At 47.6% G+C, this 24153-nt stretch overlaps 1 protein-coding gene across 2 annotated transcripts; it reads right to left on the bottom strand.

The window, feature by feature from the left end:
• Positions 1 to 3: 3 nt before the first annotated feature.
• POU2AF1 (POU class 2 homeobox associating factor 1) lies at positions 4 to 23888 on the bottom strand. 2 transcript variants are annotated; one of them, XM_042034445.1, is made up of 12 exons: positions 22511 to 23888; positions 15074 to 15201; positions 14366 to 14408; positions 14021 to 14292; positions 12768 to 13039; positions 9675 to 9780; positions 8889 to 9035; positions 6784 to 6835; positions 6221 to 6387; positions 5767 to 5883; positions 2988 to 3152; positions 4 to 2789 (listed from the first exon to the last, which is right to left on the bottom strand). In XM_042034445.1, exons 1-12 carry the CDS (start codon positions 22524 to 22526, stop codon positions 2718 to 2720), a joined length of 1557 nt encoding a protein of 518 aa, XP_041890379.1. In that variant the 5' UTR covers positions 22527 to 23888; the 3' UTR covers positions 4 to 2717. The 2 variants fall into 2 exon arrangements, with proteins under 2 accessions (XP_041890379.1, XP_041890380.1); XM_042034446.1 differs by lacking the exons at positions 4 to 2789; positions 2988 to 3152; positions 5767 to 5883; ... (2 more) ...; positions 8889 to 9035; positions 9675 to 9780 and having other exon boundaries at positions 10855 to 13039; positions 22511 to 23216.
• Between the last annotated feature and the right edge of the window lie 265 nt (positions 23889 to 24153).

Raw genomic sequence — 24153 nt, 5'->3', positions numbered from 1 at the left:
GCATTTTCTGGCTGTGAGAAATGTATTATTTCCCTCCTTCATCTCTCCCAAAAATAAAAGAGGAGTTAAAGGAAATACCTAAACCAGAGCTGGCATAGCCCTGCTGAAAGGCTGGCATTTCATCAGTCCCTGCCAGGTGAAGCCCTGACGGCCTTTATAAACACAAACCCGAGGATCATCTCATGCTCACAAAGCCATGAATAACTCCAGAAGTCACCCAAAGTTACAGAGAAAAGAGAAGGTTCTTATTTTCAGCTTTTCTACCCGAGAATTTGATCTAAATGATCTAAAAGTTTTGCTTGCCAACCGACTGACAGCTTTTCTACAGTGCCACTTCAGAATGTTTGTTTGGTGATAACGAGCCTTTGTTATGAGCAACTTATCCAAAGCCACAGGTAGGAAGAGATAAACTGTGCAAATAAAGGGATATCACACACTGCCAGCAATGCTGAGCTTAGAGAAGTTACATTTCCCCTGAAATAGCAATAAAAAAATGAGGGGTGAACTATGAACTGCTTAAATCAGTGAAACTCACCCCAGTAGAGAAGACACTCAGGACAGGTTTGAGACTTAAATTGATTTTCTTCACAGCTAGGCCAGGAATTAGGAAAGGGAAAGGTGTTTTACACACAGGGGGAAGCAGCAGCTTCCAACAGTCTGGGGGCTCCAGTCCAAAGCCAGCAGGAGCAGCTTGTGGATTGTGGCTGCTTTCAGAGCAGGCCTCTGGTGGCTGAGCTCTGGGAAGCTGAGCACAGAGAGAAGGAATCCTGGGGCTGTCATGGGTTCTTCCCACTCAAACCTCATCCATCAGCTCCCAGCAGCACCAGCTGCCAGGGTGATGCTTTAATGGAGCCACATTCCTCCCAAAAGGATGTTTTTCCAGATACTCTGGAGACGGTGATGATTCCAGACTCCCAGTGACACTGCTTTGTATGAAACACCCAACAGATGACATAATAAAGAGAAAAGCCACTCCGGGAGAGAAAGCTCCTGTATTTTTTTCACTCACTGCCAAAGGACTTCAGTCACCTCAGAGACATTTCTAGATGGCAAAAAGCTTTTTACATTTTCCCTGCTGCACCACGTGCTGCTCACAGTTTGACAGTTCTGCTGCTGGCAGGTTCCAGAAATTAATATTTTATCCATCATTTTGTCTTGCCACACGGTACTAACTCCCTGATACAGTTCTCTCTCCATTCAGGCCTTGCTATAACATCCTTCCAAGTGAGACAGCACAGGCTTTTGCTGGCCTGTGCTCAGATACATGAAAATTTATGCAAACACATGCAAATACACGTCTGCTTCTCTGTCAGTGGTGTTGGCAGGATTGTAGACACGGTGTAGTGAGAGGCAATGGCCCAACAGCAGAGAGAGGAGGGCTGGAAAACCGAGACCTCTGCATTTCTTAAGAGCTTTTGTTCATGTCAGTTGTTTAAACACCCCAGGCCTTCGAGTGCCTCAGGAAATCCCACGCCACTGAGGCAGCTGGTGAGTGCTCAAAGAAGTGGCTGCAGTGATTTAAGAGCTCTCCCTTCATCTCTCTGCTCATCCTGCTAGAGAACAGCACCTGTGCAACACTGAGAAACCAGCAAAACACAGCTCACAGTGAGCCCTGAGCGTGGGACAGCCTCTCAAAACACGGCCTCGCCTCCCTTCAGACACCGACCTTCAGTCCCCTGCCCTGGCAGAGACACTGATTGCACAGCAATTCACAAATCATTTCACAGAAACGCTAGAAAGAATCTGTTAAACCCCTCTCAGATGGGAATGGGAGTAGGGGAGCCCTCACTCCTTGCACCCTGACCCTGCTGTGCGCAGACCCACAGAGGTTTTCTGCCCTAAAAGCTGTTGGAGACCCAGAGGAATTCTCTGTCTCCCACACAGGTGAGGGTTCAGCTCCCCACCTGAGGGGCTTCCAGAGCTGTTCTGTGCCACCAGAGCTGGAGACTCGGGTTGGATTGGAAGTCTCCCTTCACTGGGAAGCCCTCAGGAGCCACACAAACCTGCCCCATGTCCTTGTTCTTACAGCACCTGTTTCTTTTCTTGGGCTGGGGTGACAGCCTGGCCATGGAGAGCTGCTCCAGGGCCCTCCCAAAGTGCTGAGAACAGGGAGTTCCAGCTTGCAGGACCCTCCCGTGGGGCTCTTGGGTTTCGATGTCCATTCCCTCAGGTGAAATCCAGCCAGGGATGCCTCCTCAGGCTGACTGGAGCTCTCCATCCAGGCTTTCCCCTCCCCTCAGGATCCTGCATTCCCAGGGGAGCAGGATCAGTGCTAACTGCACATCCCAGAGGCTTCAGCATTTCCAGCAGCCCCTCTGTACAGGGCCCAGCCAGAGGCACAGGTTGGGGGTGTCTCAGAGCAGCATTTCTCAACCTTTTATAGCCAAACTGCCCCCTTGTGCTCTGTCACCTCCAAGGGTTTCAGCTGCTACCAAATCAGAGCTTGGCTGTGCTTTGAACTTATTTGGAATGTTCACTTATTTATCTAGCAGCCATTTGCTCTGCTTGCCTCCTTGCTTGCAAGCAATTAGCATTCTTTGTTAACAAAATTGAGTTTTCAACCATTTGGAAGCTGCTCAAGGCCCACAGGTTGAGAAACACTCTCATCCCACCCTGGTTTAAGCCCGGAGGAGCAGGGATGTGCTGGAGAACCACCCTCACAGTTTTTATAGGAGGCAGAAGCTGGAGTTGGAGGCATTCCATAAATTGCAGTTCACTCAGGATCTGGCATTTCTGCGGCAGGAGATGAATGCAGGTGTGACTTTCCCTTTCTTCAGCAAATGCCTGACCTGCCAAAAAATGTCGAATTTCAGGAATTACCATCTGAGCCACCCAAAACACTCACACACACAATTATTTACATGTACATGTGCAACTAAATAAACATCCACATATATCAGGAATATTTTTATACCTGCAAGCAGGAAACCCACGCACCCCTGGGTGTGCAGGTGTGTTAGGGGAGAGCAGCAGGGTGGATCCCATACCTGATCCCCAGCTTTTCCAGGAGGGGCCATGTGGATTGGCTGGTCGTTGTCCAAATTCCGGATGCTCGGGTCTGCCCCGTGGTCCAGGAGCAGCTGGATGATTTCTTTCTGGTTCTTGTCACCAGGCAAAGCAGCTGCCATGTGCAGGGCTGTGTTGCCATGGGCCTAAAGCAGGGGGAGGAGAAGGAAAAGGAGTAAAAAACCCAGATAAACTCCCTCATGAGCTGTGCTATCTCCTCAGAATCATCCTAGAAAAGGAGATGTGAAATGAGAGAAGAATCCTCATGGGATTTGTCCTCAGGAGGTGAGGGAGGATCTCTGCTCTGTTTCTCCCACACAGGAGGTTTGTGGATCTAGATTGTATTTCTTTGTTAGAGCACCACAAGTTGGGGGCTTTGATGCTTTGGGTGTAGGTGTTAAATAGCCCTGGAAGCAGGAACATTCCCTGGTTGCAGGAATTGCCCCTAAATCATACCCTCATGTATGATTGCTCTGAAATCCCCCCCTAAAACTGCTCTGAAATCACCCCCTAAATCACACCCTCATGGAAACAGAGACCTGGGGATTTACTGGAAAAAGAGAAGGATGTAAGAGCCATGGAAACATTCCACTGGGAAACATTAAATCGGATTATAGACACCAAACACATCATGCTCTTGCCCACCACACAAAGCTCCACCCCACCAGCCCCATTTGTGCTCCACACATCCCCACTGCCCCCTTTTCCAACACTTCCAAGTGCCAGGAAGTTGCAAATTCCCGAGGTTAAGCATGGATTGGCTCCAGTGACAGGATCTGCACGGGAAGGACAGAGCTGGCTGTGAAGCCAGGCATGGATGGAGGGTGCTGCAATTGGGTGCAGAGAAGCTCTGGTGCCACCAGACCGTGTAGAAATCTGTGCCCTGTCTGGTCAGGTATGACTGGTAACGGCTGTAAATGACAAAAACCTGATAAACAAACGCACAAGGCGAGGTATTTTTAGGCTGCAAGAGTCTCATTGAGGCAGCTGCTTGTTTTTTTCTCTCAGAAACAATCACGGGTTTGTTATGACATTGGAATGGTTGGACACAAATTGCAGCCTGTATTAATATTCCAGTTGTTAAAATGACTCCACGTGAATTTCAGGTCCTGTTAACCACTGAGACATCAGGGAGAACTGAAGCAGGAAATAAAATAGCAGAATTTCAACAGCTTTTCTCAGACAAGGCATGTTTTACAAGCCCTGAACAAGCAGATCCTCGTCAATTTTATTATCCCAGGAAGCTGAGGGATGGTTACAAGCTCTTTACAGGATTTCTTGTTAAAATGGAAAGATCTGCACTTGAGAGCTTCCAAATTCAGGCATGGGCTAAGAAAATGAGGCAATCTGACAAGGCCTGACCTTGAAGCCTCTGGTTGACTTTAACAGGACTTATTTGAGACAATGTGGGCTCCAGGAATCCTACAGGTGAAGCCTCCAAGGCTCCAATGTTTTTCTCGTTGTGAAAACCCCATGGAAACAGATATGGAGTGAGACAAGCACAAACAGTGGGTGAGCCAGGGAAACCTAAACATGGCTGTTTCCTTGTCTTCTTCATGCTTGGAAGAGCTAAAAGAGCCAGGCTGGGCATCAGACAGCCCCACCATCATATTTCTCCCTGCCCCAGACAGCTCAGCAACAAGACTGAAGGCTCCAAGTGATCCTATCACAGGAGGAAGCTCTCCCAGGATTGTGATCAAGAGACAACAGAGACTCCTCTGGACAGGCTCTCACCTGCCTGAAGGGTCTTTAAAGATACAGAAGGAATGCAGTGAAAAGCCCTTCACTGTACAGAAAAACACAAACTCGGTGCCATTACCCACACACACAACCCAAAATATGTTTTCTCCAGTCCAACAGAATTCTGGAGGGGTAAAAAAAGTGAAGCTGCTCTTTGTCTGCCTCAGTGAGCCACGGAGCTGACAGAGAAATTCAGTTCCTTCCTGAGGGACACAAACTCTGGGGAGCACAAGTAAGGCTGAGAGACTGCAGCTGCTGGAATGAAAACCAGGGACCCCCAGCCTTGTCCCCATCCTCAAAGGTGAAGGACAGAGGGAGGGAAGCACCCAGAATCACCCCCTTAGCCCTGCTGAGACACGGCAGCCTGTCCAGAGTCAAGGCTCTGGCTGGTGGGACAGTGATGTGTCAGCTGAGGCTCCCAGGAATGCCAGGATTTTTGTTTGGGAGGAAGGGTGAAGCTGATGCCTGTGTGAGATAGCAGCATTGCTCGGGATCTGCTCCGAGGTGAGGTGTGGGCCAGCACCCGGGAGGTGTCCAGCTTGCTTTACCCAACCCAGGGATGGCTATGCCAGAAGACATGCAAACAACATTTAGGGCAAAAAGAACCCCCATAGCCCTTGACAGAAACAGGAACTTTGTCCTTCCTGTGATGGCACATTTAACAGGAGACATGAATCGATACCTGGCTGCCCTTCAGTGCCACCTCTCAGTGTTCTGCTGCTGTCAAACCTTGCATCACTGCAGGGCTGTTTTCTCAATCCTCAGCCCAATGTTCTAAAGTTCATGTTCCTCCTCAAGCAACCACTTCCCACATCCTTCCCCTTTCCCCGGTTATTTCACTATCATTCTGTCAGCTCCTGCTGGGAGAGGGCCTTGCTTTTCATGACAGAGTCCAAGCCAGGTGCTGCTTTCCTGGTGTCTTTGTACTGGAAAATGCAGTTTGGGGTTGAAAAGCAGTTCAGATTCACAGCTGTTGCTCTTTCCCTCTGTAAAAATCCCCTTGTTGTTGACAAAAATTACCTTGTTGTTGACAAAATCCTTGGACTTGAAAGCGTTCAGCTCCAAGAAGTACCTGAGCAGGGAGACGTTCCCATCCTGGACTGTGTAATGAAGAACTGTCTTGTTGCTCTTTACATCCTATTTAAAAACAGAGAAAAAAATATAAAAAACCTGAGCCAAATAAGAAATGTTCTAGAGGACAACCTGGAGATATCCCATAAACCCATCAGAGGAAACCCAGGCCAGCTCTGCAGTTGGTGGGGAGCATCTCTTTCCCTCCAGTGACCCTGTGAGTGTCGAGTGTCTGCTTCAGGAGCTCCAAAAGGCAGTACCTAGCTCTGCCAGCAGTCCCTGGGGAAGGGGAACAGGCTTGGCCCTTGTGCCAGCAGCTCATTCCTTCTCCAGTTCTATGTTTTGAGCATTGAATGGGGGAGAATTCCTGGAGAAACCCGGGGATAACCGAGCTGATCCTCACCCGGCTGTAGATGGAGGCTCCGGTCTGCACCAGGAGGTGGATGCAGGATTCCAGCTCCCTGCTCTGGTGCTGGAGCTCCCTGTGCTGCTCCTCTGTCAGTGCCTGGCTGCCCTGATCCCTCAGCAGGGTGTTGTGGGCCAGGACAGCGCAGTGGAGAGGGGTATGGCCTGGAAAATAGATATGGATGGAGGTGAGAAAAACACTGATGTGCAGAGAGGAGGCAGGGCTGGCACAGAGAGCATTTGTTCAGTCATTTATTCAATCATTTATTCAATCTGTGCAGGCATTGTTGGGGCACAAGCCCTTCTCTGGTTTCTTCTCTGGCTCTAGGGACATTTTTTGGGGCATTCCAGCATGTTCTCAGTTCCAATTCTGCACTGAATCCCCCCTGAGCCATCAGCACCTTTGAATTTTGTGGTATTTGAGTGCACAGACACGACTCTCTCTCCCCCAGGCATTTCCTGAGCCTGCTCTGGCCTCCCAGCACACCCCAAAAACCAACGAGCATCAGCCAGTGAAATATCCAACACAGGTTCTCACACCACTTGTGCAAAGCTTTTTACCTTCAAAATCCTTCATTTCCAAATCCAGAGGGAAACCCAGTGACAGGATAACCTGGAGGCAGCAGAGAATTGCAGGATTTTAGCTCAGCAGAACTGTGCAAGCCAAAATGAGCCAAAATGAACAAAATCCAAAATCAAACATCAGATAATGATAATTTAAGTACAAAGTAACCCCTATTTGCCAGTAGATTTCAGTGCTGTGAGTGTTCCCTGGTTTCCTAACTCCCACCTAAGTATCCTTTCAGATTCCCAGTTCAGAACAGTAAAATTCAGTCACTGCCCCAGCTCAGGAGAGCCAGACTCCTTCACTTTTACCCTGGATTAGGCAAAGACACCAGTAACACCAGTAACACCAGTACATGTTTGTTCTGAGTGATCCTTGACAAGGACAAATGAAAATCTCTCCTTGACAGGTATAGCCAAACTTTATGACCTAAAAGTTTGCCAACACTGACAATTCTCAGGCTGGATTTATTTACTTTTTGTTTTCAGTGTGCAGCAGTGTGTGAAGTTAAACCCTCAGCTTGTGGCAACGAGGATAAAGAAACACCAGGAATTGTGATCTGGAGATGAGAATTTCTTGGATTTAGCAGAGAATCAACATTTTAGAACTCTTTAATATGAGAAAATTACGGATTTAACATGATGGAGCGAAGTAGCTCCTTGTCTATATTATTACAGATAATTTATTTATTTCTTTTGATTGACTAAAGCAAGTTGTTCACATTAATGGCTGAGAATTTCTGCAGTGACTCATCTGTGTCAAGCTAGACAAGGCTCAGGACAGAATCCTCTTGCTGAAAGATCACCCAGAACTGTTAGGGCTTGACTTATCTTCTTATAACAATAATAAAATATGTACAGATCAAATATTGACAGCTAGCTCTGAGGTGCTTGATTATTAGAGATTAGATAGTTAATCCATTAGAAAAAAAAACCCCAATAAAATAAACAAATAAACCATAAAGCCTTTCATGGCTCTGACCCCACTGAGGAGCAAGTCTGCGCCCGTTTTCCCTTTTTATGTCAAGGCAAAAAAAAAAAAGAAACCCACAAAAGAAAAACCAAACAAAGGAGCCCTGCAATCCAACAAGGCACTCTGCGAGGCTTTGTTGGCATCATCTGGATTAAAACCCTTTTTCCTACTTAAGGAAGCACCTGTTTTCCAAAGAACTGGCCGTGTTACACATTAACTGCCTGCTAAGGGCTCAGCCTGGGGCACGTGCAGGCACAGCTAACGAATGCTGGACGTGGTGCCAGCACCACAGGCACCCCCTGGCACCTCACCCCTGTCCCCTGGCACCTCACCCCTGTCCCCTGCCCTCAGGGAACTCAGCAGCACCCACCAAACTCTGCCTGTGCTCAGCGCTGCCACAACTCAAGGCAGGCTTTTTTTTATTGATTCCATTTTCTGGCCAATGGTGAAGCGTTTAGGACGCACAGGGTGATAATCCCTGCTGTGGAATCCCTTCCCAAAATTCCCACAGGGCCTTTTTCAAAGTGCTGTTTCGCTGTCCATGGCTGGCACAGAGCTTAGGTGCAGTTCCTGTCTGCAGAGAAATCCATGAAGCCGTAGGGAAGCAAAGATCTGTGCATATAAGTCAGGTTTTGAAGGAAAATCTGAAAATGTGCCTCATTTTGAAGGCTCTGCCTATGCCATCCCTGTCTGCAGGGTTACATCTCATTTCTCCTCAGCTGGTTGGAGCCTGGACACAATTTTTGCTCCTGTCTGGATGACAGTGACCTCAGGGAGGGGGTTTCACCCTGGTTTTAGAGCTCCCTCTCCTCACACCTCATGGCTGGGTATCCCCCTCCAGTGCTCTACCACACTGGGGGCTGCCACCAGCAGATTTAGAGCCGTGATCTGCAGAAATCATTTATTTTGCCCCACAGAGCCACTAAAGAATTTTCCTCTGTAACAGCAGGCTGCAAGTACAGTCCTAAAACAGGAATAAACCCACCCTGGGAAGTCAACTCCTGGCACAAGGAGCCTTTGCTCAGTCTCCATTGCTCGCTGACACCTTGCCTTTATTTAAAAACACCAATATCAACACTTTCTTGTGGTTTTATACTGCCAGCAATTAAAGCCATAAAACTTCTCCTACCTGGAGGACTTGGGCATAGCCGTATGTCGCAGCAAGGTGCAAAGCTGACTGCCCTTTGTTGTCCACAGCATTGATGTCTGCTCCTGCCTGGATCAGGTCGTGGACGATGGCTGCCTGCCTGGCAGTGACAGCCACCAGCAGAGGAGTCTGCAACAGCAGCACAGACACCTGTGAGAGCCAGCTCAGACAAATGGGAGAGTCTGGCAGCAGCTGCTGGCATCAAACAGGGAGCGGGGAAAGGGAATGGCTTTGTGTGAATCAGAGTGGTGTCTGAAATCCCACGGATTGTGGTGCCCGCAGTGAGCACAGCTCACAGGATGGTTTGGAATCCCACATGGCACCATGAGATGGGGATGTTTCCCAGCTCTTGCTGGACTCCCTCTAGTGTTCTTCAGCCCTTAATTTGGATGGCAACCCAAACGCAGCATTTTTGAAACCCCCATTGCATCAGGTACAGAACAAGTCAGTTGGCCGTAAAACTTTCAGCCTAGGAGACTGATGCCAGCACACAAATATTTTGCTGGGCCAGTGTTTTCTTACATCACTCCACGAATCATGGGCTGAAAAAAGAATGGGCTCATTCTCATCCCACCTAATTTTATGATCACGCCACTTAATTTTATGATGCTGCCAGAGGCACCTCAGCGAGGCCTACCAGTGCCAAGCCTTCCTTGCAGGAACAGAGGGGCAGAGCTGGATTTTTTAGGGTATCTTGCTCTCAATCGTGTCAAGCCAGTTCCCATCCCCAACCCTGCAGTCTACAGGAGAAAGTGGCCCCTTTTTTACCTTTCCTCTGTGTTCCTTGGCATCGAGTTTCCTCAGGGGTTTCATGCGCTCTGCAGCTGCCAGCGTGTGGGCCCGCAGGCCTTTAGCTGCATAAATGTGCAGAATTCTAAGACAGTAAATAGAGACACCGATCACTGCTGGGCCACCAAGCACCCTGGGAGCAAACAGTTTTACAGGGTAGCACTGCCACTTTGGGGGTTTTACACCCAGAGTTCCACAGATCCACGCCATGAGCCCCGAAAGCTCCCATTCCCATGGGAAGGGCTTCCTACCTCGAGCAGCTGCAGTGTCCAAGAGCCCTCAGCACTCCTGAGCTTTGCCATGCTGCCTCCTTCCCACTCCAGCACCTTCTTTCAGCTGAGATTCCACACTGGGAGGTGTCAAAGTCCTCCACAATTCCCAGTTTGGGGAATTGGATGTATATATCACTTTTTGGGGTGATGCAGCCCTGGGTGTGTTGGTGAAACCTCACCATCGCTAATTGATATTATTTGTAATCAACCTGTTAAATCTAATCTTTATCACAGCTCCTGGAGAGAGGGACCCAGTCCTTACACTTGGCACAAGACAAAGAGTTGTCACAGCCCATGGGAGTGGCTGGTGGCCCTTAATGTTGGGGAAAACACTTCTCTGCTTCACTGTGGTCATCTGGCTCTGGCTGGAGCCACTTCCATTCCCCCAGGTCCTACTTGCCAGGAAAGTCCAACCCCCTAGAACAGGAGACCACCCCACACACAGTCACAGCAGCCCCTGGCTTCATTCTGCTCCAGACAGCAATATTTGATGCTTTTCAAGCAGAAGGTGGCAGGCAGTTGTTTCTCTCCTCGGGTAATTTTGTAGCCCAGAGCCACCCCTCGCACTTTCAGGAAGTGGAAATACAATTTTCTGGCTAATCTGATTTTCAGTCAAGCTCAGCATTAGCTGTGGCTGCACACCCACACATCCCCAAGGGTGCCAGGAGAGGATCATAGTGATCGAAGCTGAACTGCAGGAGCAAGGACTGCTGCAGGAAATGCCTCCAGGCCACAGCTGGATCATGGAATTCCTCCTTAGTCTGCTTAATGTGCAAAATTAGCACAAAGACTGACAGCTAATCTCTGGTTCTAGCCTGTACAGATATTATTGAACTGATTGATTGCTAAACCAATGCTTGTGGATAGGAAATAAAACACTCTAGGCATAGCAAAGTTACTGTAGATCTTTATTGAAAAAAAAAGAATTTGTCTTTTTTTTCTAACCAGAACAACCCAGAAAGAAATGATGAAACACTTTCATCTCTGTTTTATGTTCACACACAGAATTTACATACATTGGAGTGAAAGGAATTGAAAAGCAATCAGAGCAACCACAGGCTTGATTCACAACTGCTTTATCCCAGTTCTACCTAGGGAATATCTCTGTACTTTATAAAACTGGAGGAAGCAGTGGTGAATTAAGCTCCTTTGAATTAATTTCTTTGCTGGGTTTTTCTGCAAATATAAGCCACTAATTTCAATGCAAACCTGAACTACTGCTATTTTCCAACAACTTTATGATCACTTACATGATCTAATGCTCGTGTCTTCCACATTTGTCAATACACAATAAAAAAAATACTCTTGGAAAGTCTTTAAGACTTTCAACCTGAGTTTTCAAACCTCACCCAGGCATGAACTATAAAGGCCACTTGAAATAGTGCCTGGGTGGCAACTGGACTCCAGGTAATAAAGAGTACAATAAATTATTTTGCAGTTAGTCTTGCAAATAATAAAATCATCTAAAAATCCTGGGCTTTAGAAAGCAGAAAAACCCAGAGAAATTGTGTTCACCAGCCAAGAGCCTCTTGTTTGTCAAGAAACCAGTAAACAGAGTTTGAAGGGGATGTATCTCCTGAAATACATTTGCCTGTGGCATGGCACTCCTGAGCATCAACCAAAATATTTACAGTTGCATCGGAGGGAAAAGTGAAGCTACTCGTTCTCCAGGAGAGGAAATCAGAAAGCCATAAAGGAATTGTGTGCACCTCTGGGCCTGGGGAGCTTTCCAAGGAGAGGTCACTAAAGTGCCCTGGCTCGGCACATCACCAGCTTCACACTCAAAGGCTACAGAAAAGCGAAAATGTTGCCAAATAACAGTAATGCCATGGATTCCTTGTTGGGCTGCAGTCCAGATTCTGGAAAATACCTGTCTTCTCAATGATCTCCTGATACAGGGCCATGAATTGCAATCCTGACTCAGACAAAACTCCCAGGGACTTCAGTGGGACAGGATCTGTCCATTGGCAGAACAGGCAGCGTTACCAGCCAGCCACTAAATCAGCCCCACACCTCAGATTTGGGTATTTTAGAGTCCAAACCCACCCTGCAGCTGAAAGAACACAACCCCAACCCACTGCTCCACACCTGCAGGGCTGGGTTCCAGGAACAGACAAGGTGAGACCTTCCAGCTACACCTTGGTGTGAATTCCTGCCCTGCAAACAGGGATCTCTCACTGCTCTGGCACTTAGTTCAGCTTTATTTTCAGACTACTACACCTAGCTGCACCAGCAGGACAAAGCTACACTTCACATTTTCCTGATTTCCAAAGGAGCAGTTCAATTTAGGAGAGAAAAATGTCAATTTAGGCCCTCCAAACATTTTCTAGTGGCCTAAATCTGGTGAGACTTCCTCCCCACACAGGTCAAAGACACACAAACAAGGCATTTACACAAAAGCAGCCCTATTGAACCGGGTTTGCCAAAATTTAGAGGCAATTGTACCCTCACCAAATGCTACAGCTGGCCTTGGCTACACTGGATTCTGTCAATTTGAGGCCATGAGGGTGAAAGTCACCTCGTGCTGGTGCTGAGCACAAGTGTGCAGCATCCAAAGCCTGCCTGGGAGAGGCAGCAGGAGCTGGAACAGCAGAGCAATCTCGTGCTGGGCGCCAGGACAAAGCAAATTTCACTCAACACACAAATCGCGGTGTGCTAAAATTCCCACCCCACCCCACCTGCTTTCCCTCCCTACTCAAACCCCACTGAGGTGCTGGGTGGAGCATTGAGCAGGTGAGGACCAGGCCCCAGATGTGCAACCTAAAGCCCTTCAACAGAGAGAGCATGGCTTAAAACATACGTATCATTGTCTTCGTCTTCCAGGAGCAGCTTCTCGATGGGCAGGGCGCCGATGGCTCGCCGGGCATCCTCCAGCTCCTGTGGGGCTGGCTCGGGGATGGAGACGGGCACGGGCACGAACTGGGGCCCGGGTAGCGAGGAGGAGGCTGCAGGGTACTGCAGGGTGGAGGCTGGCAGCGCAGAGAGGGGCTGTGCCCACGGGAAGTACGTGAGGGGCGGCTGCTGCTCCGTCACCTCCAGCGGTGGCACCATGGCCGGGGTGGTGCTTCGGGGCTGGGGAAGGGACAGAAATACAACAAAATGAGACAAAAGGCCAGGTGGGGCAGGGGGAGGACACAGCACAGGCTGGGGATGCTCATCCCACTTCTAACATCCCTCATCCTTCTGCTCTGGGTGAAGCTCTGCACTGAGGGTGATGCCTGTCCTGTGTCCAGGTCATGCTTATGTCAGGCTCTCTCCAGCTTCCTGTTCCCATTCCCACCCTCCCTGTGACCCTGTAACACCCTGAGCTGGAAACTGCCCTCTGGACAGTCCCAACTTTGCTGCCATCAAGGCTGAAGCAGCTCCCTGTGGCCTCTGGAACAGCCCAGGCAGAGCCACATCCCAAACCCATCCCATGGCCCTTCCTCAGCAGTGAGGGCCACAAGGACACAGAAATGGCCTTTGGGGGATTTGCTGGGTCTGTCTGAGCAGCCAAACTGAACCAGGGAAAGGAAAATCAGCTGCCTAAGATCCACTGGAACAGAACTCTCTGCCCTTCCCCTCTAAAGGGGATCAGATCATCTTGTGTCAGCCAAGAAGATTTTGTCTGGCCTGAAGCCAAGTGTTCTGCTACCTCCACGTATTTTGACCTTCCTCTTTTATCCTTAAACAGCAACTTTGGAGAAATTTATTGCCAAGTCATCCTCACCTGAATGACATTCCTGCCTCACCTGGTCCATGTGTTTCCCAGAACCCATTTACAATTTTTTTTATTTTAAGCTTGGAAATAAAAGAGTGAAAATCCCTGCTCAGCCTGGAAGAGTGAAGAGAGCTGGGGAAAAGACTGTGAATTTTGCCTGATTCCAGCACAACCACAACTTTTTGCCCTGCTCAAACCATATTACTGTCCAGCCAGAGCTAGGAAAACTACATGGCATGGATGCAAGGACACACAACATTACAGTAATTAAAGAAATTAGACTAACTCCACCCCACAGCTCTTTCTAGAAGGTGGGAATTAACACCATTTCCAGCTTGGTATTTTTGACTTACTGCAAAATTGGTGATGAGAGGCTGAGAAGTGTATGTGAGGACAGAGGAGGGTCCCACCAGGGTGTAGCTGGGACACATGGGCTGGACATACATGTCTGCTGTATAGGGACAGCTGCCAGCCTCGTGGGACACGTAGTCAGGGTAAGGGCTCCACTGGGCCAGGGGCTGCAGAGAGGTGGGAGAGGGCTGGGAGATCCAGCCAGAGGCCAGAGCTCCTTCATCTGGACCAGGCAAGGCAGGGGCAGCTGCGTCCATGTCAATGCAAGGCTGGCCTGGAAAACAGGACAGGATTAAAGCCCAGCCCAGCCTTGTCTGGAGAGTCACACAGAGTCAGGGATACGTTACCCATGGGTGAGTAGGAAGGGAGTGGCTGATGGGGCAAAACAACCTGGAAGAGAGAAAAAAATAAAAATAGAAATCAGAGGTAAAGCCCATCAGCATTAAATTCAATCCCTGAGAGAAACACCAAGGGACAAAGCATATCAGGCATTATCAGCTGATTATCAATGTCAGGGTCTGAATTCTCCCACCCCACACGAGGGCCAGAAGAACTGAGCCTGGCAGCCAGGACACACCACCCCAAACACCCACAATGTCCCCTCAGCTCAAGGGGACCTTAAAGTGTATTTAAACCTCATGTGGCAAAGGGAATTCTCCTTCAGAGAGGAGCCAGCCAAGCTGCCGCCTCCTGGGAGGGCAAATTGAGGCTGAAACTAAGCAGCAAACAGCCAAGGATGGCTCTGGGCCATCCCTTTTAGACTCCTGAACAAGCTGCCTCACTTCCAAGCCACTTTCTGGCCCAAGGAATCAGATCCTGCCAACTGTAAAGCACTTTCCCCTTTCCATTAAGTGATGGAAGGTGCTCAGCACACTAAAACCACTGCACCTAAAGAGATATTAATGGCATTGCCAGGTAACACCAGGCTGCAGGGCCTTCACAGTGCTTTAGAGATGCAAAGGTTTCTCTCACTGCCAAAGCATTGCTGGGGCTGGGCAATCACTGAGCTCCCTGAAGGAGAATTTTCCTCCAGTGTTTGGGGATTTTTCTCTTACCGTTGTAGCTGCAGTAGCACTGGAATTATGGACATTCCCCCTTTTCCTCTTCAACAGCTCCTTCACCGGCTCCTTCACACGGACACCTTGGTAGGGGCGAGGCTGTGGCTGCTGGTCTGGGGCAGAAGCTGAGGAAAAAAAAATTTAAAATGCAGGTGACTTTTCTTTTCCTTCCAGGGAGCCCAAATCCCCACAGCAGCCAGGTGGCTGTACCAGTTCTAATTTATTTTATTCCTCCTTCCCTTTGTGTCCCTCAGTGCCACTGACCTGCAGAGAACAGCTTTACACACTCCCAAAAGGAAAACCTGACTGAAATACCCAACAGGTGACAAACCAGAACTGCTGGCCAGGCAGGGACATAAAAAAGTAGAGATCAGATCTTTAAAAGAAATATATTCACTGTTTAGGCACAAGGTATAAATGCAACCCAAAACAGGGAAGCATCCTCATTTGGAAAACCATCATTAGTTGGACTTAAGTACCTCATTTTGAGCTCAGACAGGTGCTGAAGTTGTGTTTCTGTTCCAAACAGAGGTTGAGAAACAGGTGACAACACATCTCGGATCTTATTCCCAAAAACCTCCCAGCTCACTCCCATAAATTCTGCTCCATTTTGAAGAATTCAGTTTACAGCCAGCTCCAAAGGCCTCTCCCAAGGCCATGTGAGCAGTGGAAGCAGGAGAAGCACATTTCTGCCAGGGCCAGCATTAACAACTCATATTTTACGTGCAGTGTTTGGAGGGAATCAATAGCAGAAGGAAACTGGGGGATATCAAAGCCTGGTGTTTGTAAAGCCACCGATAGCAGCAGCGGCTGCCTGCCCCTTTTTACTGCACTTTGGTGGGTAAATACTCTAATTGATAAGTTTTCCATTTTTAAAGATTGCAACTGGCCTTTGGTTCTGTGAAGTACAAGTGGGTATGCAGCTCCAATCTGAATTTTAAACTGTTATTCCACCCCAGGAGCATTTATTTAGATTTACATTCTACAAGAATGAATCATTTCACCTGGGATCACCTCTCCCAGCTACATTTAATTCTGTGCACACAGAGATGTTTCTGTTGGACCTTCCTGGGAGGAGAAAAATGGAGTTCTAAATACAGAGATTGTAAATCCACCTCAAAAATTACTTAACAGAATAAACGTTTCTGCTCTGTTTTCCTTTTCAAAATACTTTTTTCCCTTCAGCTTGGCTCTTTTATTAACTCTGTCTGACTCTTTACACATAACTTAATTATGAAATCTTGATTGGCCACTTTAAATCCTTTTGGGACCAGACAGAATTACATTTATGCACTGAACTGTTGTCTTTGTTATGCACCTTAAGGAAATAGTTTGCTTTAAAACAGTAGTTGAAGCAAAGATGAATTTCCAGCCTTTGCCTGATCTACCTTTGCTTTCTGTGGGCATCCTTTGTGGCACTTCAAATCAGGTTTCTTGCATTCCTATGAATCCTGTGGCTTTGGAAAGGAAGGTTTTGAAGACAATAATGGTCACTTTAATTCTCCATACAAGGGCTTTTAATACAACTCACATTTTGCCTTTTAAATTTAGTTGGTATTAATTTATATGAGTGCAAATATAAAGAGTTCTGGTGTTCTTGGTGCTTCCTGAAGACATCAGCTCCTCAAACCTGAGCTCTGCCAGAGCTGCTTGAGAGGCAGAAATGAACATTTTGGGGAGTATCTCATGCCCAACTCATCAAAGGGCCTCCCTGCAGAATTAGGGTGGGGAAGGATGGTGGTTTCTGGCTCCAGGTTTGGGGGATGGGAAAGAAGAAATTTACTGTAAAAGCTGACAAATATACCTATTCAGAGTTTCCGGTGTAAGCAGAGTAACCAGAAAAAAAAAATAAAGAGAAAAAAAAATTTTAAAAACCAAAGTCTGCAGATCATATTTCGGTTCCCCCAAGCTGACCTCCAGAAATAAAAATAATGCAAGCACAGCTGCTTTTCCACTGCTCAGGGGTGTGTGGGGTCTGAGCATCGCAGACAGACCACAGCAAAATGGCTTTGGGGCTTCAGGGTGCAATTCCTCATCGAGCTAAAGATACATGGTCATGTACAAATATCAGCATTTGGAGGAATAATGACAATTAAAATATCCTTGTAAAGGAAGAACCTGGATTTAGCCATCTGCAAGTCCTTATAGAAAGGTTTTAACAACCCCTGAAGCTGCCTTGGACCAAGGTTCCATTGTATTTTCATTTAAGTCATGAGATCCCAAATTCCATTCGATAAAATCAAAGGAACAGCAGCAGTGTCCTGGCTTCTCCTGCAATTCCAGGACCACAGAACATCCAGGTGCTGTTCCTCAGTACTGCTTTGACTGGCACCTGCTCTGGGAAGCTGGAGCAGTTTGAAACACCTCAAGTCAAGAAAGAAGAGAAGGGATCCAAACCCAACCACTGGGAAGCTTTGCAATGGCTTCTACAATTCATTTGGGCTCATTTCAGCGCTTTGGCCCGGCTGCCTCCCCAGCCCCCCGTGCGTGCTCAGCCCCAATGCTTCCATCAATGTTATCACCTGATGTATTTGCTAAAAGTCCACAAAAACCTTCAAGCCCTGTGAGCAATCTTTAGAACACCAGAGCTGCTGGAAAGGCACCAAGCGCAGCAGTCCTTTGCCTCTAAACATCGAGTGACAACAGCAGGAAGGTGCTGGATTCCAGACCACGCTGCAATCAGCCTGGAAGTGTCCAAACCGCACAAAAAAAGGTTCCATGGGATCTGTCACCCTCAAGTGATGCAGATACAGACCCCGATTCTCAATAATATCTGTGAAATATTGATCTGAGTAAAAGGTCAGGCAGAGAAAACCTGTCAAGACATCGCCAAAAAATTAAAACTCTATCCTCCCCTACACATTGATTTAACCATTGGTGAAACTGGAGGGAAGAGAGTGGCAGAACAGCTGCTGGAAGGGTGCAGGCACCGAAGCGTGGCGAGTTTCAGATCACTAAACTTCACCCCAGCGGCGCTGGCCTTCACACACACACGAGCTGCAGCTCGGTTTCAGCCTTCAGCCTTCCAGCCAAGGCAGAGCCATTTCCCAGCAGGCAGATTTCAGTTTGAAATGCCCTGCTAATCCTGCCTAGTCCCTGCCTGCAGCAGCAAGTGTCACTCTGGTCCCTCTTCCAGAAGATTTCTGCGCTCACACGCTGACACGTGATAAGCTTATCAATTGAGCAGTGTTAACACTGCAAATATTTTCCCCTTTTTTCTCCTTTCACCTCCAATGTAATAAAAAATTGAAAAGAAACACAATAGGAAAGTTTCTCTTGTTTGCAGTCACACCAAAAAGCAATCACTGACTGCGAATAACAAGGAAAATGTAGATTTCAATTAGCAAACTCCCGAGTTAATGGCTTGGATATTGGAGACCAAATCACATTTTTATCAGACACCGTGAACTTTGGCTAATAAAAAGAAGAAAGGGGCTCAGTTTCAGAGACTTGGATGCTTAGAGTAAAATCAAAACCTTTTTACATCCGTGCCCATTGCAAGGGACTCAACATTGGTCACGATCCTGTCCTTATTTCCTGGCTAATTACACAGTATCCCTCAAAAAAACCAGGGTGATCTTTATCTCTGCTTTGTGGTCAGTCCACAGCAGAACAGAGCACTGAAATGCATTTAACTGCCCAAAATCCCAGATAGTGACATAACAGGGAGTCACTCAGCAGAAATCATCATTTCAACTCCATCCCTATCCCTCAGCAGCCTTCAGGGTGTGTCCCTATTTTAATTAATATTTTAATTGATCCAACCAGCAGTTAAAGGTGAAACATTCTGACATGACCCACCTGCAGCTCCAACCCCTGGAAACAAAAATCCTATTTCTGCCAAGATCCATCTGAATCAGTTGCGGTGGTGGCCTCAGGCTTGGGTGGCTGGTGAGCACCAGGTCCCTGGTACCTGACCTAAATTAATTAACACACACCTGACTGATAATTCTCTGGCTGGTCCTGAGAGTTAATAACCTCATCAATGCCAAATAAATCATGAAACAACTCAGAAAATGTTTATCTGAGTTCCATTTGGCCATTTCTTGCTTCATTATCCATCAACAGCCTTTCTATCCCAAAGGATGCATCCCAGCTTTGCACATCCAGGCTGGGATGGAGCTGGACATGGAGCTTTCTTTGTGCATTTGACACAAACCAAATTTCCCTTCATTTTCAGGTGTCCACCTGCTGTTGGAAGATTTTCCAGGAATCAAATTAGCCTTGGATTCAGGCAGATCTGTGTGCCCTGTGCTGTCCTTGAGGAATGTTTGTGACAAGTGTGCTTTAAAAAAGGTTCCCTTCACACCTAAAAGGATCGAAATGAGTGGAGAGCACCGTGCAGAGCCTGCATCTGTTCCCACACGAGGAAGGTACTGCAGATCAACAAATGCAGCGTGAACTTTGGAGTTTTCCACTTGGACAGAAACAAAAATCAAGGGGAGACACAAAATGCTGGCTAGTCCCTGCTGCTCTGATTATTCTAATTAAAAAAAATAAGAGCTTCCACGTGCCAAATGAGAGTTGGATGCCTTGGCCATGGTAGTGGTGAGGGCTACTAAAAATTCTCTGTTTCAGAATAAGAGAAGCCCTGGTGTGAAGGGGAAGCTGAGATAGACAGAAAGTGTCTTTAACCATAAGTCTCACCCTCAGGTCCTAATTCCTCCCAGCCCATAATACTCTTTCCATTTTAGTAATGCAAGCTTTCCATTTAATTGCTGCTGTGGTCATTCGGAGAGTTTGACACCTGCTTTGCAAAGCATGGATGGGCTCAACTTTCATGCTATCCCTCTTTCCTGGTGGGGTTTTACCAAAATTATCACTCACAAGGTGCAGAATGTCACAGTTTCACCTCTCAGTCTCATTAGCTGATACTTTCAGGGAGGGCTCTGTACAGCCCCACATCTGTTGTGGACAGAAAAGCTTTTCCATTCACTTTAAAAGCATTTGGGAAGGGATTTGCAGAGGTGTGAATTCACATCTCTCAGTGGTAAAGGGAATCTGAGCAGCTGAATCTCAGCTGGTGACTGCAACAGGAGCTGAGCACCCAAAAAACCTTGGACACGGGCAAAACCAGCACCTAAACAGGAGATTCTTGCAGAATTAGAATTTTAGAATTAACAAGGCTGGGAAAGACCTTTGAGATCAGCAAGCCCAACCTGCTTCCACGCTTTTCAGAACAGAAACCATTTGTATGAAAGGCACGTTCGGGTTGTTGGCAAAACTTCACTATGGAGGTGACACTAAAAACAAATTCAGAGGAAATTGCTGGTGCTGCCCATGAATTTCCCATCCCTGAGGGGCTGCTGGGCCTGCTCCCATTCAGCAGAATCCTGGGGAGCCCCGACCAGTCACTTCTCCTGTGCCGTGGGAGGGGAGGCTTTCAGGCTGAGCCACCCTCGGGGTTTTGCGAGCGGAAGCCCAGGGCCCCACTCCTGCAGAGGAGTCACTGTGCCGTGACCCTGGGGAACATTCCCAGCCTGCAGGGCCAGCCAGGCGAGACTCCCTGCAGAGCAAGAGCCTCCAACCACGGCAGCAGAGGGCAAAGTGTCCCAGCTTTCCTTGTGCTCCTGCAGAAATGTCCCCTGAAGGAGCAGGAAACCACCCTTGAGAGGTGCCCTGGGAAATGCCCTCAGGTGAGGTCACATCTGCTGCTTGAGGGCGTTCTTGTATCACTTTTGGGTTTTCACAGATTCACAGAGTATTCTGAGCTGGGAGGGACCCACAAGGATGATCCAGCTCTGAAGGGAATGGCCCCTACAGGGACTGAACCCAAAGTCTTGGTGTTACCAGCACCAAATGAGTCAAATCTCAGGGTTTCTGTTTGGAAAGTTCCCAGGTCACCTGAGCTGCCTCTGCATCAATTCATGTTCCAGAGCGAGGCCACGGGTCCCATGTGGCCACGGGAACATCCATGGGGTCACAGGTGGCCCGAAGCAGGTGGTGCAGGAAACGTGAGGCCACAGCTGGTCACACTGACAGGAAACAGAGGTGACACCGAATGGGGACCCACAGAGCTGCTGAGAACTCCAGCTCCCAGTGAAACCTGTGGGATCTGGCACCTGGGTACCTGCTCTGACCCCAGGGGTCACACAGGGGGTCTCCAGGACACCCCTCCTGCCTGCCTGCAAAGCCAACACACTGCAGTGGCTCGGGAAAGAACAGCATTAATAAGATTTCCAACAGTTCCACGCTGGAAAAAGGAACTCTGACATTGCTGCAAGTGGAGGGAGACTCAAGGATTACAAGCTCAGGGGACACTGGCCAGGAGTTGTCTACAAGTTATCATTAGGGAACACCAGACATAATTTGACTTGTAATTCCTGCTTCCCTTTGAGCACTGCAAGTGTCAAAGAAAGAAAGCAAAATAAAAACACCAGTTCAGTTCCCAATTTCCTCCTACCTAAAGCATTGTTGTTGGCATTGCTGTGTTACTGCAGGAATAAAAAAACAACCCAAAGAAACCATTCATGGACTTCTGAGATGGAAGATTAGAATCAGGATTTGGATATGATCATCTTGCAGGGTTTTCCATGTCTTCTCCCTACTGATCCTGAAAACTGCACAGGATGAAGGGGGAAATAGAAATAAAACTTCCCAAATGCACATTTGAGCTTCCAAAATGTTCAGCTGAAAAGAAAGAAAGCAGGGAAAAAAAAACAGAGGAAACATTTCAAAGCTCACAAAGGCACATGGTTGGTTTACCACACGTAGTGAAACAACCTGCAGGCTGTGATAAAAAGATGAATAATGTCAGATAAGTCACTGGCAAGGGCTTAAGAAATTAATTTTTCCACTCAGGTGTGTTGTAGCATTCTATGTTAATGGAAAAGCACGGTGAGAGGCAAAGGGTGGCAGCACAGCTGCCAAAATGAGCATCACCTACTGATGACAAATGAGATATGATGGTGATAAGAGAATGAAAACCTTGCAAGAAGCAAACACCTACCTGGAGTATGATCAGTAAACTACTCGAGCAAAGGTGGGCCCAGAGGAGTGAAATTATCTTGAAAACAAGAAAACTGATTTCCTGTAAAGTCATAACTGTATTGCCCTCAACCGCTTTGTTCCTTATCTTTTTTATTAGCTGAAAGAAGTGCATATCAAAAAAAAAGGCACAGAAATAAGATTTCTCACAGGTTTCACTTTTCAAAAGGAAAATTTTCTGCTATGTAACCACCGTAACCTTTGATATAATACCTGCATCCTGTTGTTGTTTTTATGAATCATAGTCTTCCACTTGATTCATAGTGATGAAAGCCAACAAAGCAGCCCTGAGCTCATATCCCTGCTGGAAAATGAGCATCACACCTCAGCATCTGCCTCTCTTGAGCCATTCATGAGCATCACGTCCCCTGCCACTCTCTGCTGACTGATCCATCACAGCCCTCCGCTGTCACCAGAGGTAGGAAAAGCAAATCAGAACTCACTTACATTTTTGCCAGTGCATGTTCTGTGGTGGGATGGAGCCTTTTTTCCCCTCTTGGCTGAAGGTGACTCGGCTGTGTGTGTGTGACTCCCAGGTGGGGATGTGACAAGTGAGGGTCAGGATGTTTCTTTCGGCTTTTTAAAAGCGCCGTGTTCCCGCTGAGCCCGGTGACATCATCACATCCTCCAACCACAACCACTTCTACATTTTCCCTTTGCTCTCTGCTCTCCTTCTTCTTCTCCTTCACCGTGCTCAGCAGCTCCTCCGAGGGCAGCGAGCCCTGGGAGATGTTCTGCATAAAAAATGTGTCACCAAGATGGCTTTGAACAGTCGAAGGTGGGACCTGCCCCTCGTGGGATTTTCACCACAGATTTGCAAAATTGGGTCAGAAGGTTGGACAGCAGCAAAGGGTCTTTGAGGAGGATTTTGACCTCTTGTGGCACTAAGGGTGATTTTTTTCTCACATTCTGCTGCTCTGGATGGCACAGCTCTTGTCTCCACACAGCCAAACCAGCCCCCAGGCCATGCCTGCCTGGCCCTTTAAATGTGCAACCCTTCTAAACCCAACATTTGAGTGTTTGCTCCTGCCTTATGAGAATCTCAACTCCCCGGGGCCACTAAATTTGAACTTGTGAGGAAACACCTGTAAACACTTCAAGCCTCATTAAGCCAGGGCGTCCTTCATTTGAAAAAGAAACCCCTTTTTTTTTCTGTTTTGTTTTTATCAAAATACAACACTTCCTACCCAAGGACAAGCAGCCAAAATAGCTGCAAAGCTGAAGGAAGGCCATGGGAGCCTGGAGAGGCTCTTGGCAATAACGACAGCACCAGTACCATCCACACCATGAACACAACCCTCTTCCCTCTAAAAATCAGACCCCTGGGATCAATTTTCACAATTAACACCGACTTAGGAGCTTCATTCCCAGAGAAATATTTGTTGGAGTTGCACAGTGAGGTCAGAATCTCATCATTCCCCCTCTTGTTGTTCAGTTTTTAATCACTGAATTGCCAAAAGTTTGCTCTCACAATTTTCTCTTCCCATAAAAAGACCAAGGCAGGATCTGGTGGGGTTTTTGGACAGAATTTCTACTAAGGGAATTTTATGCTTTCAGGTGTTTCAGGGACCTCTTGGGAGCAGATCCATTCTGTGAACCATTCCACAACACACCAAACTGCGTTTAGTGGGAAAACACTGATTAATCAGCTGAATGCTTAATTGCACTCACTCTGCTTCAAAGACTTGTCCAGAAACCAAAAAAGAAGCAAACCCCAGAGCAACTGGAGTGGAAAGAATTAAGGGATGTGCATGTCTGCCCTCCAAAATAGCCCCAACCTCCTCTGTTCTCAGGCACGAGGGCATTGTTCAGCCACATTTTGCATATCTGAATTATTGCTGAGTACCAGCCCCGCGCTGTGACATCCTCCCTGCTGCTGAAGTGCTTAGTAATAGCTGACAGCCTCGGAGCTGATACTGCAAAACCTGACAGGTAGGCTGGGGTTTAACTCACAGTGATGCCAGGTGAAGCGAGGAAAAGCCCTGAGACTGGTTTCACTGGCATTTCAGCCACACCAGAGCACAAAGGAATCGTGGACTCTCCTATCTGTGAGATATCCGTGGTGCATTTCTCCCCAACCTAATGAAACT

The sequence above is a fragment of the Corvus kubaryi genome, unplaced genomic scaffold (genome assembly GCF_017639235.1).
Source record: "Corvus kubaryi isolate FWS band 111438036 unplaced genomic scaffold, C.kubaryi_AGA036_p1.0 37367, whole genome shotgun sequence".
NCBI classification, from domain to species: Eukaryota; Metazoa; Chordata; class Aves; order Passeriformes; family Corvidae; genus Corvus; species Corvus kubaryi.
This window is presented reverse-complemented; position numbering and strand designations above follow the sequence as displayed.

Excerpts from the sequence above, each read along its gene's own strand:
- POU2AF1 (XM_042034445.1), bottom strand. Across the intron at positions 14,409-15,073 it reads GTGCTACTGCAGCTACAACG|GTTGTTTTGCCCCATCAGCC; the intron begins GTAAGAGAAAAA and ends TCTCTCTTCCAG. Across the intron at positions 6,388-6,783 it reads GGAAATGAAGGATTTTGAAG|GCCATACCCCTCTCCACTGC; the intron begins GTAAAAAGCTTT and ends TCTATTTTCCAG.